The 18,162-nt window shown below is 37.2% G+C and overlaps 1 protein-coding gene and 1 pseudogene across 2 annotated transcripts in view; both read right to left on the bottom strand.

Moving 5' to 3' along the window:
- The window catches only part of GRID2 (glutamate ionotropic receptor delta type subunit 2), a 1,355,780-nt gene that overhangs the window by 527,781 nt on the left and 809,837 nt on the right, over positions 1–18,162 (bottom strand). For both annotated transcript variants that reach the window (XM_065877462.1, XM_065877463.1), the window contains 2 exons: positions 14,407–14,580; positions 7,128–7,289 (listed from right to left, as the gene is read on the bottom strand). In XM_065877462.1, the coding sequence (XP_065733534.1) occupies positions 7,128–7,289; positions 14,407–14,580 (336 nt within the window). The remainder of the gene's footprint in view (positions 1–7,127; positions 7,290–14,406; positions 14,581–18,162) is intronic.
- Positions 1,494–5,609, bottom strand: LOC136123713 (DNA replication licensing factor MCM4 pseudogene; annotated as a pseudogene).

Here is an 18,162-nt window from a genome sequence, read left to right as displayed (position 1 = left end):
GTCTGGACCTGCTGAAGAGGCAAGAGACTTTTAGAGCGCTGCTTAAAGGAGCTCCAGAGACGGGCGAGAGCCGGGATAACAGCGCGGAAACCAGAGACGGGCATGAGATGCTAAGGCTGCTGCTGCCGCCACCAAGAAGCCTGTGTGCAAGCACAGGTCACTCTCCACAGCTCCCCTCCCCGGGAGCCTGTGACCTAAATAGACCTAAACAGACATTTCTCCAAAGGAGATATACAGATTGCCAACAAACAGATGAAAGGATGTTCAACATCCCTAATCATTAGAGAAATGCAAATCAAAACTACAATGAGGTATCACCTCACACCAGTCAGAATGGCCATCCTCAAAAAATCTACAAACAATAAATGCTGGAGGGGGTGTGGAGAAAAGGGAGCCCTTTGCACTGTTGGTGGGAATGTAAATTGATACAGCCACTGTGGAGAACAGTATGGAGGTTTCTTTTTTTTTTTTTTTTTTTTTTTTGCGGTACGCGGGCCTCTTACTGTTGTGGCCTCCCCCGTTGCGGAGCACAGGCTCTGGACACGCAGGATGTGCAGGCTCATCAGCCATGGCTCACGGGCCCAGCCGCTCCGCGACATGTGGGATCTTCCCGGGCCCGGGTATGAACTCGTGTCCCCTGCATTGGCAGGCAGACTCCCAACCACTGCGCCACCAGGGAAGCCCTGGAGGTTTCTTAAAGAGCTAAAAATAGAACTACCATAGGACCCAGCAATCCCACTACTGGGCATATACCCTGAGAAAACCATAATTCAAAAAGAGTCATGTACCACAATGTTCACTGCAGCTCTATTTACAATAGCCAGGACATGGAAGCCACCTAAGTGTCCATCGACAGGTGAATGGATAAAGAAGATGTGGTACATATATACAATGGAATATTACTGAGACATAAAAAGAAACGAAACTGATTTATTTGTAATGAGGTGTTTGGACCTAGAGGCTGTCCTACAGAGTGAAGTAAGTCAGAAAGAGAAAAACAAATACCTTATGCTAACACATATGTATGGAATAAAAAAAAATGGTTCTGATAAACCTAGGGGCAGGACAGGAATAAAGACACAGACATAGAGAATGGTCTTGAGGACACAGGGAGGGGGAAGGGTAAGCTGGGACGAAGTGAGAGAGTAGCACTTACATATATACACTACCAAATGTAAAATAGATAGCTAGTGGGAAGCAGCTGCATCGCACAGGGAGATCAGCTGGTGCTTTGTGACCACCTAGAGGGGTGGCATAGGGAGGGTGGGAGGGAGACGCAAGAGGGAGGAGATGTGGGGATGTATGTATACGTATAGCTGATTCACTTTGTTTTACAGCAGAAACTAACACAACATTGTACAGTAATTTTACTCCAATAAAGATGTTTAAAAAAAAAAGAAAGAATTTCTTTCTATTGGCCCATATGCCATATACATATATGGAAGCAAAGTCAGTGCCCAAGTGCAGAGCACAAGAGCTGAACACTCAGAGCTTCAGAGCAAGCGAGCAGTTTTTCCAATCACTGTCAAAAAGTCATCTTCAGCCAAGGCACATGGTGCTTTGTCAAATATATCTTTGGTAATGGCTATGTCAGATTGTTCCCAAACATCTTCAAAAAGTTGTGGGCGCTTTAGGGCTGATGTCTTACTCTTAGATAAAATAAGTTTTTTTCAGTGCTTCAGCTAACTCTTCTTTCCATTTAGGAGAGATGGCACTCATTCCTGTAGTAAGAATAGATATGTCTACAATGCCAGTCTGGGGGTTAGTAGCAGACTGCTTACAGCCTCTCTATAGAGGTCTGTATCTTTGCTTCAACTTTATTTGAATATCATACTTTAGCATGGGCTTCTGCTAAGCCATTTTAACGATTCCAGCTTTGGAGGGTATGCAGAAACCATTCCTCCTCTACTTGAGCTTTGGTGACAGCCTGGCTGGCTTCCTGACTCAACCTAGGCATCCAGTGCTGTGACAGCGCAGTCCTTTAGCACTGCCGTATCCATGAACTCCTCTTTCACATGCTCCCTGCTCGAGCGGTACACAGCCACGAGGTGGTGAGCCAGATGCCTGCCACAGGTTTAATCCTGAGGTCGAGCATGAGGAGGATGGAACCGAACCTGGGTAATAAGGTGTGAAGTCGCTGGATATTTTCAAAGGTGGTATTTATTAGCGTTACACTAAGAATCAATAGAATTTGCTGCTGTCAGGACACATGTGCACGCATTGAGCTTGCAAATAACCCCAGCCATTGTGGTAAGGAGAGTTAGCTGTTCCCTGGCTTCAAGCAACACTGGTCTTGTACTCTGATTCATCTTTTCAAGTATCAATACAGTAGATGCCACTGTCACTAAGGATAAGGGCACCAGTCTGCAGGACCCGCTGCCTCCTTTTGGGGTCTTTCACATATACTGTTAGGCTGACTGCACTGAAGCCCTTCCCAGGTACATACTGGTCCCAGGGTACCAGGTTGAATACACATTGCAGGAGCTGGGACTTGCTGGTCCCAGGGTCACTGCACAGCAGGATGTTGATCTCAGCATGAAATCTGCCTTTTCCTGTTTGACTAAAATCCTTCCCTGTTCCCCAGAAAAGCTGAAGCAAGTTTCCCTTCTTGAAATCTTCCTGTTCTTAAGTGCTTGGACCTGAGGCTGAAGCAAGTCTCTCATAAATATCTGGTTTTCTGGAAAGTTTCTTAAGTAATTCCACATGCTTCTCTGAAAAAAAGTTTGTTTTACTTCTTCATCTCCTTTGTGCAGACGTTTTGCATCCATTTTCTGATAATGAACGACATCAAGGAGGGTTCTGTAGACAGACTTCACATGACTCACCCTTGGGCTGATTCAATAGGAACAGCTGGATAAATGCCTGTGATATTCACTCTGTCCCCAAGATGAATCTTGTCAACAATGTCATTGTGAGCAAAAGGATGACAGCATGAGGCATCTGCCCTGCAGGCATATTTTCAGGAGACTCTTGGAGTTTGATCATCTGTTTGTCAGAGAACGTGACAAGCAGTCCTGGGTCAGCACCACACTGTGGGTGGTATGGCAGCATGCCCATACTCTGACAAGGTCCATCTCCACTAGGAGGGCACACCTGGCACTGGAAGAAGGCCCCATGCATCTCTGGAATCAGCTGGGACACCCTGATCCTCATCACGTTGATGGTGATGAGCTGACTGACGTCTTCTGGATTCGGGTTTCTCATATTCTTCATCTCCAATACACTGAATGGTCCTATCGCATCTGATGTTCTAAGATTGAGTCAGGTAACTGTCAAAGATCTCATCGAGAGTCATATTAAAAGTCAGGATAACTTCCAGTGGGAAGCAGATGAACTGTCTATTCAGATTTTTGTCAAATGATTTTATGTGTTCACAGTTTACATTTAAAAATGGCTTCCCAATAATATTAGTTTTTCCAAGTAACTGCATGTACGGAGGCTCAGCAATATCTACGGCAGTATTTTCTTCTTCTTTAAGCCAGAGAGTCAATAAAATCGCTGCAGATTTGTTTTGCAGGTTTCCATATTTACATCTGTTCCTCAAATCAGAAGTTTTTGGCCTAGAAACTGCTCACTGGCCACTCTATCTTCTATTGCTGGCCCATACTGGAAATCCACCTGCAGACCGTTTTGTGCAGAGCCCAGGTCAGGCCTCTGCCTCATGGGTGTGCCCCAACAGCACTGCTTGGAGTTCTCTCTATCCAAGAGCTGAGAGTGCCACATGTCAGTGGTGAACTGACAACAAAATCAAGAGGAATCACTGAAGAATGCGTCACAGGAGAGCTGGATAATAAGGTGTCCTGTGCAGCGGGGCTCTGCAGGTTCCCGTCGAGCTTTCTGCAGCTTTCCCGTAGAGGTAGAGTCCTGGCCTCATCGTCTCTGACATGGAGATGCCCTGGCTTTCTCACTTGCAACAGGGGAAGTTGGCCGCCTCCAAAGCCCACAGGGCTCCAGGTGCACCTGGCAGGTTGTGCTCCCAGATGCCCCAAGAAAAATTTTTTAAAGGTTTAAAAAGATATAAAGTATTACAATTAAGTGATGACAATTTTTTGAAGATGATATCAATATCTACTTGAAAAACACACGGGAATAAACTACCAAGAAAGAAGAATCTGGAGTTTAGTAACAAGTTGATCAGGTCAGTCACAAAATGTATCAAATACCAATAACTTCCTCATGTACCTACAATGACTAGTTCAAAAATATAGTGGAAACATATCCTATTCATGATAGTGTGCACAAACACAGGTATACACGCACAGATGCGCATACTCAAAACCCTACAAAATTTCAGGAATAGATACAATGAAAACATGCATGAAGAATACTCTAAATCTTTTCTGAGGGTTATAAAAAGATAGCTATATAGATAGATACCATGTCCATTCATGGACATCAATTCTTTGTACTCCTTGAATTAGTACATAGGCTTTGTAAAGTGTATAGAACATGCTCAGAATATAGGCATGCAGTGGTTACTTGAATGTAATTAAGAATTTTATCACTAGAATATTCACATTGTAATAAAGAGCCTGACCTCATTTGTGAGGTCTGGCTGCTGACTTTTTTTTTTTTTGCGGTACGCGGACCTCTCAGTGCTGTGGCCTCTCCCATTGCGGAGGGCAGGCTCTGGACGCGCAGGCTCAGCGGCCATGGCTCACGGGCCCAGCCGTTCCGCGGCATGTGGGATCTTCCCGGACCGGGGCACGAACCCGCGTCCCCTGCATCGGCAGGTGGACTCTCAACCACTGCGCCACCAGGGAAGCCCCTGACTTCTTTTTAAGCCTTGCTTTTCCTTTCTTATTTGGCGCCACATACGGACAGGCTGATTAAGAAAGCCCATCCTGCACCTCCTTCTTTAACACCCCTGGGAAATTAAAGCCTCAAAAATCTCCAGCCCACATCAATGGGAACTTTTCTTAGCCCCATCCCTAACCACTGCAAATGCCCAGCCCATTCACAGTGCTTTGCTCAAGCCAGCCTGGGCCTGCATGGGCCCACTCTGCTTTCCCCAGGAGTCCCTGTGTGAGTAGTAAACTTTTTCTCAAATTCTCTTGTTTTGTGAAGTGTCATCAGCCTGGACATCCAAATGGGATAACCAAGACACTCAGAGGAGGCAAAGTAATATGATGGGAAAAACTTAACTCCGTTTTTAAGGGCAATTTGAAATGTGAGAAAAAAATAATGAAATAGAACATTTGCAATCAAACATAGCATTCAAACATTGTCTCTAGATACACAGAATGGATATATTCCTTTAAAAAGTGCCACCGGGTTGAAAGTTTACAGGAGAAAAATATGCAAATATTCTCCCAAAATAAAATTTCATAATTATCATATGAAATCATTGTTTTGATTATAAATTTAACAACATTTTACACATTGAATTGCTCCATAAGAAATACCTACATATTATAGTGTCTCTCTTTCCCTCCTACTGATACTTTCACTAAATAAGTATCTCCTAAGCAACCTCCCAAACAGTTATTCTGTCTTTGTGAGACAGCTTCCGAAGAATGAATACATTCAGGTTCCTGCATCCTAGACACACCATGAATTAATAAACTGGCAGGATCAGAGCCATGTTCAACAATCTCCCTTGGATTCATACCTGCCAACTCTCTACATAGATAGAGCTGGGGGATTTTGGCAACACCTTGAGCTTAGATTTGACTTACTCATTTTTCAGTTGAAAAATCCTCCTCTGACAATATATTCAATACATTTAATTCTCAAGCACCTCTGTTGATAAGAGCCTAAATTCTCATTAAAGTGATTCTTCTGCAAAGAGGATACAGTATCAAGAGGAAGATCCAGGCTTTTCTCTATTTGAAACATTTTTCCCTCTACTTCCTGGTTTTTGTACATCTAGCTCCCTTTTAATTTTAATTTTTAGATTTTTCTCTGGCATTTCTAAATACTTCATATTTCATTTGACTAGCTATTTCTCTAACTATTTCAGGAGAAAAAGGCAAACACATGCAGAAAGAAAAAGGATGCATAAAATGAAGAATATGAACTTCCAAATGGCTGTCTCCTTTGTGTAAAGGGTACAGGAGAAATTTGTTTGTTTTATTAATCATTTCATTTTAAATCCAAGAAGCTGTGTGAGACAAATGGAAAATGCCAGCAAGGATGACATGACAAAGAGGCTAATAAACTGCAGGATGCTTATACCTTTGAGAGGAGCTAAACAACATTATGGGAATGGAACAGGTAGCTGAGCCAAAACAAAGCAGGTCACAGCCAGGCTAAATACCACATTGAAAGTGAAGAAGAAGAATGCCATCAAGCACCCCAAATAGTTCACAAATGCTGTAAAAGATTAACTGTTTATGTATATTTTTGTTGTCAGGTAAATTAAAGATCATCACATCCAATGTCTTACCATGCATCATCTAACTGAAAAACACCTAGGTCTAGTGTTTATTTTTTTCAGTGGATGGTGTAGTTTAAAGAAAAATAAATAAATAACTTTTTGTATTTTGTGACAGGTACCAAAATAATTTGAGCATCTCTGACCCTAATGATATAATGAAAGTGCATTAAAATATTTCAACAACTAATTTTTTACCTGCATAAAATTTCCTTATAAATAAATAAGGGCTCCCTGTTTCATAGACGTATATGATTTTCTGACCTTGATTTTTTAAATATTTCATTTACCTATTACAATGTTTTGTCCTTTGAATAGGCAGCAACATTAGTGAAAAAAAATCCTACTAAAAGATATCTCATCAAACAATGACTTCTTGTTCCTCCTTGCATAAAAATTAGGAAGAGTGAAATGCTACTCAGACTTGTGGTTGCCAAGGGGGAGGGGGTGTGGTGGAGGGATGGATTGGGAGTTTGGGATTAGCAGATGTAAACTATTATATATAGGATAGGTAAACAGTAAGATGCTATTGTTTAGCATAGGGAACTATATTCAATATCCTGTGATAAACCATAATGGAAAAGAATATTAAAAAAGAATGTCTATATATGTATAAGAGTCACCTTGCTGTACAGCAGAGACTGGTACAATACTGTACATCAACTATACTTCATTAAAAAATAAAATTAACAAAACAAAAAACTAATGGATGAATAAATAAAAAATAAAAGAAATGCTAGTCAGAAATTACCTTCTTGATGGTCTCCAGCATGGAACGCCCTCCCTGCCAGGGCTTGGAGTTCTTTCTGATACATGACAAACTAGCCATACTGTGCCACTTTCTGTCCTCCAGCTTCTTATGAAAAGCATTAGCAAGCAGAAGCACCGTGTCATATATGTAAAGGTTTGAAATCTGCAAAGACATTAGACAGTAATCATTAGAATCATGGATGCCAACCGTCAAGAACAAGGAGAAAGTCATCAGCTCAGTTGCTTCCGTTCACAGATAGTTGGTTTACTGGGTTATTATTAAGCAGAAGGTTTCTTTTTTCATTTCTTGGGCAATTTTGTTATTGAGAATGAAGTCTTGTCTGATTGTATGCCCCAATTGCTTTTTCAGCTTATTTAGTTGTGAAAGAGAAGATAAAAAAGAGAAGTTTCGACAGAGCCAGGCTGTTAGTGTCAGACCTTAGAAAATCAGTAGTCCTTATTTCTTTCTGAGGAGGTAAGGATCTAAGGGCTTAAGACTGGAAGGGCAAACTGAACAATACGTTTTCTGAATATGTCAAGTTTTTGCATTCTGGTTATTCAGACGGAGAAATATCAACTTGATCTTACATAGAAGATGAGTGTCATAGGTGCAAAAAAAAAAAGGAAGCAGACACCTGCCTGTACATTTGTGCCTCTGGAGATAAAGTAATGAAATAAGTGAGAGGAAACAGCACCATTCATAAACATTACAATGATCAAGGGTCTATACAAAATAATATACATGTGCATTGCAATTAATTAGCATGACAAATATCATAAGCTATTCACTGTGAATGTGTGTTTACATTAACTCTTTCTTCTTCTAATGTAATCATGTTATCTTCCCTCTATATAGATTTAAAATGAATTATACACGTTTGATAAGCTGTATTGCACTCTTACACTTAAGTCTTGCCAGAACCAGTATCCTCACTGCTAATTACCGATGGTGTTTATTTTTCAAATAAACTAGAAATAATATTTTTAAAATACAGACACCAAGAGATATCCAACGTCAATAACAGAGGTTAAATAATATAACAATGTTATATTATTTCCTCTTTGAAGGAAAACTCTAATATAAAATTAAAAAATAACAACTCAGCTATAAAAATTAAATCCATTTTAAGCAATTTTCTCAGATTTTTAAGTCTTGTTATCACATTTTTTCCCTGCAAATAAAAGGGACAGTACTTTGATTACCCTTTCCTTATAATTAATCATGAAGGAATCTTATGAAATTTTCTGTCCACAACACAGCATGGTACTAAGCTTCAACTATTAGGATGCTGAAAGTTTGATACTAGGAACAACTGTTAATAAGCAGTTCCTAACAGTGCCTTTTGAGTTTTCTTTCAAAACTAGGTAAATCCACTCGTGCTTGTAGACCTTTCTTTAAACAGACTTTGAACACTCTTATGCACTAAGTGAAATTCCAGTTTGTTCTTTATAAGGAAATATTAGGATAGGATATTCTCATTCTCACCACCCCCTACCCTGCTACCCAGCCACCAGGTAATTACTAGAGGGACTAGGAGGGATGGTGTGATTGGCAATGAACGAAGAGTAAGACTTGATGTTAAAAGTATCTGATGAATCAAACTTCATCTGAATTAGACTATGAAGACCCCGAAGGTAAACCTAGATGAAACATGATGGATGAGTGAGCTGTACCCAAAAATCCAGAGCAAATCTTTTGATGATTTCTCAATAATATGCAATAATCTGGCCTTTTCTGACCTCTCCTGCATCACTGCCTCCAACTCACTTGTTCTTAGCAACCTAGCTTTATTTTGTTTCACCCTCTGACTGATTTCTTTAAGTGTGTAGATGAGACAGTTGTGGGAGCGTCCTTTGATGTCTCTTTATCTTTCTCCATCTAGTTAACTTCCTCTCGTATTCAATTCATGGGTCACAAGCTGGGTGAATCCTATCCTGACAACTTCTCAGGATTCTCCCCACTCCCAGTCTAGGTGGGCAGTCCTCATTTTATCTCCCATACCACTTGGTGCATACCTCTATTGAAGCATATCATAATGCTAAGATTTTTTAAACTCTGCTTTTCACACTAGAATATGGGTGCTTTCTGGACAAGGGCTCATATTGTTTCCCCTTTGTACTTTTGTTTCCCTTATTTTTTATTTCCCCTTGACTTAGCCTAGAGCCTAGCATATATTTGGTTTTTCATACACTGTTGTCAAGGAAAAGAAGTCAAAGAAAGCCAAGTTTAACATCAGGTAGGTTTCACAGAAGTCAAGATAAGAGAGACCTGCCAACCTGGCTTCCATCCAAACCTGACACTTCTTGTGGCACAGTCTCCTTTACACACCATAAAGCACACGCTTTAGCATCCATGATGGACTTAAAGCTGAGTGCCTTGTACTCGGTATGTGACAGGTGTTTTCAACAAATGACTACCTCTCCTCATTTCCCCACTACCTAAACTGCAGGATCAAAAGGGAGTGATGACATTCTCTGAGCTTTCTATTACCCCTTCTTTTACTTCTTTCTCAGGCAAGTACCTGTTCTCTTTTGAGGTTCGTGTTTGTTTCTATGCCACACGTTACAGCCCCTTTCTGCCAGCACCTACTGACCTCTTGGTCACTCTTTATTCATGACTCCTCCCTCAGTGATCCCAAATTGCCTCCTTATATTTAAAAAAGGTCACTTCAATTTCTACACAGATGACCTTCACTTCTACTCTGGCCATGACCAACACAAATGACTATTTACTAGACCCAAATAAACAACTCCTCTAACATCTTAAACTCCAGTATCCCACCAGTCGACCAATCATTTTTCTCTACCTACTGTTACTACACTTGTTTTCTGACTTCACTGACCATGGGCACCAACCTCCTCTACATGCCAGCCTTTCGATATCTGACACCTCCTTTGTCTTGCCCTGAAACATCCTCTTTCCTTCAGTTGTTTATCATCTGGTATTATTTCTAGGCTGCTCATCATCTCCACATTCTTCCTTTGTCCTTCTCTTATTTTTCAGTGTTTCTGTCGAAAGTTTAGTACCCAGAACTAACACATTATTGCAGATGTGAGCTGACTAGGAGAAAGCAGTATAAGACGCTATCTCTCTTGATCTTAGCAAAATGCTTCTGACATAGAGACCAAGATTACATTAGAGTGGCTTGGAGCAAATATGACTTCTGCTATACTCAAGTCAAGTTTGCCTTCGTCTTAACACCCTTAAACTGTCAAACCAGTTCTCAACCATCTAGACTGTCTGTAATCGACTTTGAACCTATACTTTATCTCTGTCATATTTCAATTTTTAGGCATATTACTCAGTGAATATTATCAACTTGAATCTTGATGATGTAACACAATGTAAGCTTTCTCTCTTAGCTTTATGTCATTTACAAATCTGAGAGGCATACTTTATTCATTTTCATTTGTGTAGTTATAAACATTTTGAAAATATTAGGTCCAAGGACAGACTCTTTGGGTGACCACAGAGAATTCCTTGCACTTCAAGAGTAGAATATTTATCAGCATGGTTTGAATATACCTCTAGTTCCATACTTCTCAAATTGAGGGTAAGAGAAGCTCTGGTGAAAAGGTGTAGGTATTAAAGATACCCAAAGCTACAGAATACATCTGGGGCATGTTCTACGCTTATCAATTTTGCTTATCAATTTGGAGAGAAAACAAAGTAATTTAACTGATAAATTATTTGAAATATTACTTTTAATTTCAAAGAAACTCATATGTTTTATAACTTTTAAAGGTAATAATGAAACTTTAATACATTTTGAACTTTAAAAAAAATCTGAAGCCAGAGTGTTTACCATCTTCTGTTCTTAGGAGGCTTTGGTGAAAATGTTTGAATGACATCAACTTATTTAGACTTTTTAATGTCTTCCCATAAGGATTTCATAAGGAAATTTGTCAAACACTGCATTAGAATCAATATACAATAAATAGATTTATGACATTCTCCCAATCTAAAAAAAATATTAAGTACGACTTAGTCTGGCAGTGCTTGCTCTTAAGGAAGTCCTATTATCTTATTTGAAGGTCCCCAAACCATATATTTAATAACATAGTCTACAATTTATCCAAATATTAATTTTAGTATGTTAAACTCTGGTTGTCAGATCTTTTTTCCTTCCTTTTGAAAACTGGGACAATTACCAATGTCTTGTACTTGGGTTCTCTTCTCAAGTACTTTTCTAAGTTGCAATATTGTGATCATATCTACTAGTTTATTTACTGCTCTGAGCAATTATTTCTCAGGCCTCATTTTAGAGGAGCAAGGTATACTCTAACCATCTGCAAACCCCTGCTCCTTCTAAACCAGCAGTTTACTTTTCTTTTAATGACTTTAATCTTTCCAATTTGAGGACATTTTTTTCCTAGATGGAGAAAACAGAAGCAAAAGGATTTGAATATTTCTATTTTCCCTCCATTGGCAGCCAAGCTAACATTAGTTTCACCAAGCAGTAAATGGTTCACTTCTCTCTTGCTTCATATATTGCTAAAAACTCTGTTTCTAGCTAAAAGGTATCTTTAACATTTATTTTGCAGCTTCAGCTAATCCTGGATTTTAGTCTTTCTGGCACTAATTTAAAGATTGAGGAAACATGTTTTTTGTTCTTTCTAAATTTTACTCCCCTTTCTATGTATACTGAAATATGTAACAACCTGGAGATCTCTACATGGGCTCACGGTACCCTCTTCTCCTCTGTTTTAGTGATTATTGTGATTTTATAGCTAGGTTTCTATTTTTAGAGCTGACTTGAATCATATTTTCATAGCTTTTTTCTTAGTTTTTTTTTTAACTGTACCCTGCTGATAAGATATGTCTGTGATCATTTTTATCTGCACTGTTTTTATGGACTCCAAGTTGAGAGGGCTGCTTTTCCTAGGGAACCTTGGGGGGGGGGCATTCAAATTTTTAATAAGTACTTTTCTTGTTGTTTCCTTTAACTTCAGTGAGATAAAATATGCACCAAGGCAAGTCTCTATATCAAATGCTCTGCTTTTAGTGGGACATTTTAAATTCAAGAGCCCTGCATTTAGACACTTCATTATATAAATCTTCACATATAAAAGTTTCTGTCAGTTTTCCTTTTATATATTAAACATTCAGTCAAATTCTATTAAATATACTAGGGACATTAAATGTAATACATGCACAAAGAAAAAGTAATCATCCTGTTTTCTTCTATCTGTGGGTTTGAGGGGAGTATGATGAAGGTATAGGGAAGGAGGAGTGGTGCTTCCAGTACATCCTTAATTCATCAGATAGGTCTGGGAATATAAAGATAAATAAAATATTTGTTCCCTGATTTCAAGGAATTCATTAATTGAATCAGAAGGATTGTGCTGTTAGGTGAATGTGCTTTAAAATACTATACAATGACTTTCTGCTTTCCCAATCTGTCCATTTCCTACTACCTCTTTTGACAGGAACAGGCTTTAATATCTCATGATTTTCTAAATCAAAGTTCTTTCGTGTTTTTCTCTATTTAAAATTCTATCATTTCCACATGAATTATATTCATGACCAATTAATATGAAAAGATGGGTCACTGGAAGTATGAAACTTAAACCTTGTTTAGGCTTGAGTAGCTTAATTTGACCCCTGTCTTCTTATCAATTGCATTCAAATCCACAAATATTTACAAAGGTGCAAAGCACCATGGTAGATATGATGGGAGAAAGAAAAATAGACAAGTAGTTAATGTGATTTTATGACGCCTGGTTCTGGAGAGAACCTATTCTAAAAGAGCTTAAAATTTAGTAGGAAAGTTCTATGGGCAATGATCCCAGAGCCAGCTGCCTGGTAAATACACATGGCTCATTACAATGGTAATAAGTATGAAGAAATGGTTAGATAAATGGTAATTTATCTAAAAAAATTCAAAGCTGACTAAAAATAGGGAAGCTGTGGAGTTAACTTTCAAACAAAGAAGTAGTTTTGCCAAGTCGACTTATTTATCCAGTATTATTGGGAATGAACTAGTTCTCCTAGGATTATTTTCCCAAGCTTTTCAAACTAAACATCTCTAAGTACTAAAATGTTTTTGATATTAAACATTTTGAAGGAATAGGTTTCTAAAATATATCATTTTTTTAACCTATGAAATTGATCATGACTTTAATCTTTGTTGATATCTCAGCGATACTGTTTAAAAATTAACTAATATACTAGCAATATTCTACAGTGGTACTCTTAGGAACTGCTTTATGATATAGAGTTGTTTTACAGGGAAAGTCCTGCTCTGATAGGATATCTGAATTAGTGTATCTGTTTTTTTGTTGTTGTTGTTGGTTTATTTTTGCGGTACGCGGGCCTCTCACTGTCGTGGCCTCTCCCGGACGCGCAGGCTCAGCGGCCATGGCTCACGGGCCCAGCCGCTCCGCAGCATGTTTGATCTTTCCAGACCGGGGCACGAACCCGTGTCCCCTGCATCGGCAGGCGGACTCTCAACCACTGCGCCGCCAGGGAAGCCCTAGTGTATCTGTTTGATTTCTCTTTTCCTGTCTCTTGCCTAGCTCGAGTGCTTCTTATGGAGCCCTATTCTTGTTGATGTGCCTGCCTTTGTTAAACCTCCATTAGACTGACATATTGAGAACTCCAGTGCAAAGAGAAATAAAACCAAAAAATCTGATAGGATTTTCCTTAAGAAAAAGAAATAGGCTCCAGGTGAGTATTAAAAGGGCATTCTTATGAGTAAGCTTCAGGGACTTGGGGTTCTTTATTTTGCTGCTCAGAGATTGTATTCATCTACTTTCAAATTCTTTGTTGTATTCTGAATAGCAAAGGTTTCAGCTATATCCCCTCTGAGTTGGATATAACTTTATAACACTACAGCATTTTTTGGATTTCTAAATTTTTTTTGGTGAAGTTCTTCCAATCGGAAATTAATCTTTAGAAAAGAATAAACTTCTATATCCTTGTTATGCCAGAAAAGGCAAGCAAATTTATTAGCTTAATAATTTGGAGTTTGGCATTAAGGAGTATCAATCACAAATTCACCATGAGAAATGCTATTGATTTACTTGCTGAAAAGGAAAAAAAAGTTTACTTATTATATTTTTATTAAACAAGTAGATATTTTGCTGTAATGAGGTCAAAATGATCAAAGACAGGTTCTTAGCACTCTCCCCATCAGACTTATGAAATTGCTGGAAGAGGAGAATAGTTCAGAAAATGGAAATGTGTACAATTCTGAGTGCAATGCCACTGGAAAAGCTCTCTCTACAACTGCCCAACAAAACATCCTTGAAGGAATATCCAGGGACTTAGAATATACCTCCATATTCTGAGCAAATGGATCCTTTGGATCACACAACGTTGAAGATATTCGATGGTTGCCACGGAAACATCGCTGACTTATATTCTGGGGGACTGGAAATGTCTGACGAATGATGGTTAACCTTCCAATTGACCTTCTTACAAGTTCCTGTACGTCCACATCATTTATTTCCTATAAGATAAGAAATGGAAGAATTAGAAATGCTTTAATACAGTAACAGAAACACAAAACTATTAATGAGTTGTTATCTGGAAATGCTAAGAGATTCCATTACTGTAATACATTTGCATAATGCTTAGCCCACATCCAAATGAAAGCAACAACACATGTTCGTTAAAATAATCGACTCATTTGTAGTTGCTGTCTGTGCTTTAAATTATATGCATTTATGTATATAATTTATTAATACCTAAATAATTTCAAATGGAGCAAATGACTTAAACACATTTTATTAATAATAAGTTTATAATATGTTGAACACTTCAGAAAAATATGTGTTGTTTAAACATGGGAAAACGTCGCAAATAACTTGCTATTACACTTAATTATTCATTAATGGATTTCAAGGTATTTGACTACCTAGGAAGATAGTTATAATGTAAGAATAATATATATTGTTCTTAGCAATGAAAAATGAGGTTCTTAAATAAGACAAGTAGAGAGAGAATGAGGAGATATTATTTTTTAAGACTTTTCCCCAATTATGTCTTAGAACTACTGGTGTTAACTCATACGTTTCTCTTGGTAAAGAATAGAGAATACAAAGTGCTCACTAACTGTTGAATGGATAAGTTAGTATGCAATTGTGTTCTTAACATAAAGATGAAAAATTCTGTTGATTAATGCAGTGTGAACTCCAGTGATGTTTACCCAAATTAATGCTAGTTTGTACATAAGCATGTGCTGAACTCAAAGAAAAGCATTTTCTACTTTCGCCCTGCCACCTCCCAATTCCACACTTAAAATTTAAGATTTGACTCAATCATGGATGTAAAAGTAATAAAAATAACATAATATTTTCATAACATACATCTGTTCTAATTGAACATTATTCTAATTGGAATTAGAATAGGACTGATCAGAATAAATTTTAGCTTTAATGTAGTCTTTACTTAGGTAGTTTGTGCTCCATGGTGCCCATTTGGAACCTTTTAAATCAATGAAGGCTTTGTAATTAACATATTATTGGTTTCAACAGATTCTTATGGCACCTGAAGTAAAAAATTTGACACATGATACATTTTGGAATACAGTGAGCATTTCTCAGTTTTGTTTCAAAGAATTATTACAGAATAATGAAAGAGAAAAATATGATTTACAAGTGTAAATTTTCTTCTTTCCTTACTACGCTAATCATATATTATTCTTTCTTATAGCATATATTAGCTTTAAAATTCATCTTTTATTTATGATCTTTATGAAATATAGATTTCTCTAAAAATAAAATAACACCTGCCATCATCAGCTATATCCAGTGTAGTATCCTGGATTTCCAGTCGATTAATCCTTAATGTACCATAAAAAATTATTTTTCTCAGTTTAAAATGCCATCTTTTTCTTTAGTGTGTGTCATTTCACTGGCCCCCAAAATTTCTGTCTGGCAAAAAGCAGGTCACTTTTTAAGTCTCTGTCATCTACTCACAAAATAAAATTAAACGGTGTCTGTCAACTTCATTTTAAGCCTGAAATTTAACTAGAAAACTTTCAAAATTAATTATTATTGCTATTCAATGTCTTTACATTTTTAAAAAGTTCTTATTGTGCAGATGGGAATTTTCATTTAAAAAGGCAGTGAAAAAATTCTACCACTCTTCGCATAATATTGACTAAGTTGTGTTATATACAAGGTCTTTTTTTCTTTAGCGATACTAAGATTTATCAACATTGTGTCAAACAGCACCATTTCTATATGCTCCAACCATGGTGAGCTACAAATCAGCACATTAGAATAAAAACTTACATTTATTAAGACCCTACTATATTTTGGTCAAAATACTAAGTACTTAACCTGTTATCTCATTTTCTGCTAAAAACTACATTCTGATTCAGATACTGTCATTCTCATTTATAAATAAGGAACCAAGGAGATTCCAAGCTCTTCACTCAAAATACCCTTTACTCATAGTATGAATTTATAAATGTCACCAAAAGAGACACTCTCTGAAGTAATTACACAAGAAATCCATTTTTCCTTACAGAAATTATTTAGATTAATATGCATAAATGATAGGAATTAAAACTATAAAGATATATTATTCCAGCATTTAATAGTCTGATGATTCTATAAGAAATGATAAAGTCATCTATCATGAGCCACAGTCTTTAAGAGGACCATTTTTAAACCCATAGAAGAGGATGGTTACCTTTAACAGGTTCTAAGAGCTGAAGTTCACAGGTGTCTTAGCGACTAAGCTATATTTGAGAAAATGTCAATTTGAATTGAATATATTTTGCCTATTATTATTTGGGGAAGGGAAAAGAAAGTAATATTCTGGGAGGAAAGAATATGCCATTCTGAATGAAGCTAACAGACAGTCTGTCTCAAAAAATTCACTTGCAGTTTTAGTTTTGACACCTGATCTCAAAATTAGTTTGATAGTGATATGAAAACGTGATCAGACAGCTATTTTATAGTTAAAGAACTTTACTTCTGCATTCCAAAAGGTGCATTTCAAGAGTGACAGATGCAATGTTATATAAACACTGGAAGCCAAGTGAATATTTAGTCTATCAAGAGATACTTTTAAATGAAAAATAAATCTGTAAATAAACTGCTTTCATTAAAATATGAAACTATTGTATAATCTTTTGGAATCTACATTATTCTAATGTGCTGAATTTTTAAAATGTTAAAATATCTGATTTTTTAAAATAATCATATGAAGAACCAGTTCAGTACATACTCTACCAAGCCACCTGTACTACCCAAATATGCTACTCTTTAGAAAGATACAGAAATTTCCTGAGTTTGAAAGAATTTAAAGAAGGTAAATTATAAAATTATTTGTCCTTTTTGTATTCTTGATTTGAATGAGTACATTTATGAAATAAGAATATTGCAATAAAAAATGAACAAATATGTTTTAGTATACCTAATTTTTCTCAATTTTTTTTCATTAAGAGCAAGGCATATAGTCTTTTACCCCCAAAATAATTTACATGGATAATCAAAAATTATTAAGAATCAAATGAATATATCCGAGGAAAGATTTTTATCACTTTACTGTGATAGTTTAATGTAGGGCAAACTCTGAACTGTAAGAGCCAAGGAAGAGGAAAGCGAAAATATCTGATAGGGATACAACTCTGCCAGAAACAGCCACTTCCCAGAACAAATCTTTTAGGAGAATTGGATTGCTCCTGACTCCTTGTAGGATACCAGCTTTAGGCTTAAGTTAATAGAATTCTAGGGAAGGAAAGACTCTCAAAATCTATTAGGTTGGATGCCAATCTATATTATATAAACTATTTCAGAGAAGGGACCCCTTCCTCCTTTTCCCATTCTTTTATCTCTTAACATTGAACAAAGTTCTTGGCTCACAGTGGGTATTTCTTAAATGTTGATAAATGAAAAACTGAATGGCAAGATTTCACCAAAACGTCTTCTAAAGATAGATACCTGCAACTTTGAGTATAGACTCTGTGGTGCTTTAATAACTTTACCCATTCTAAATAAAGCAGATTTTAGTAATGATATTAAGCAGTGTACTATGTGGTATAATTTGAAAAGAGTATGCTTATTGCTGTTGTTGC

This window comes from Phocoena phocoena, chromosome 5 (assembly GCF_963924675.1).
Source record: "Phocoena phocoena chromosome 5, mPhoPho1.1, whole genome shotgun sequence".
Taxonomy (NCBI): Eukaryota; Metazoa; Chordata; class Mammalia; order Artiodactyla; family Phocoenidae; genus Phocoena; species Phocoena phocoena.
This window is presented reverse-complemented; position numbering and strand designations above follow the sequence as displayed.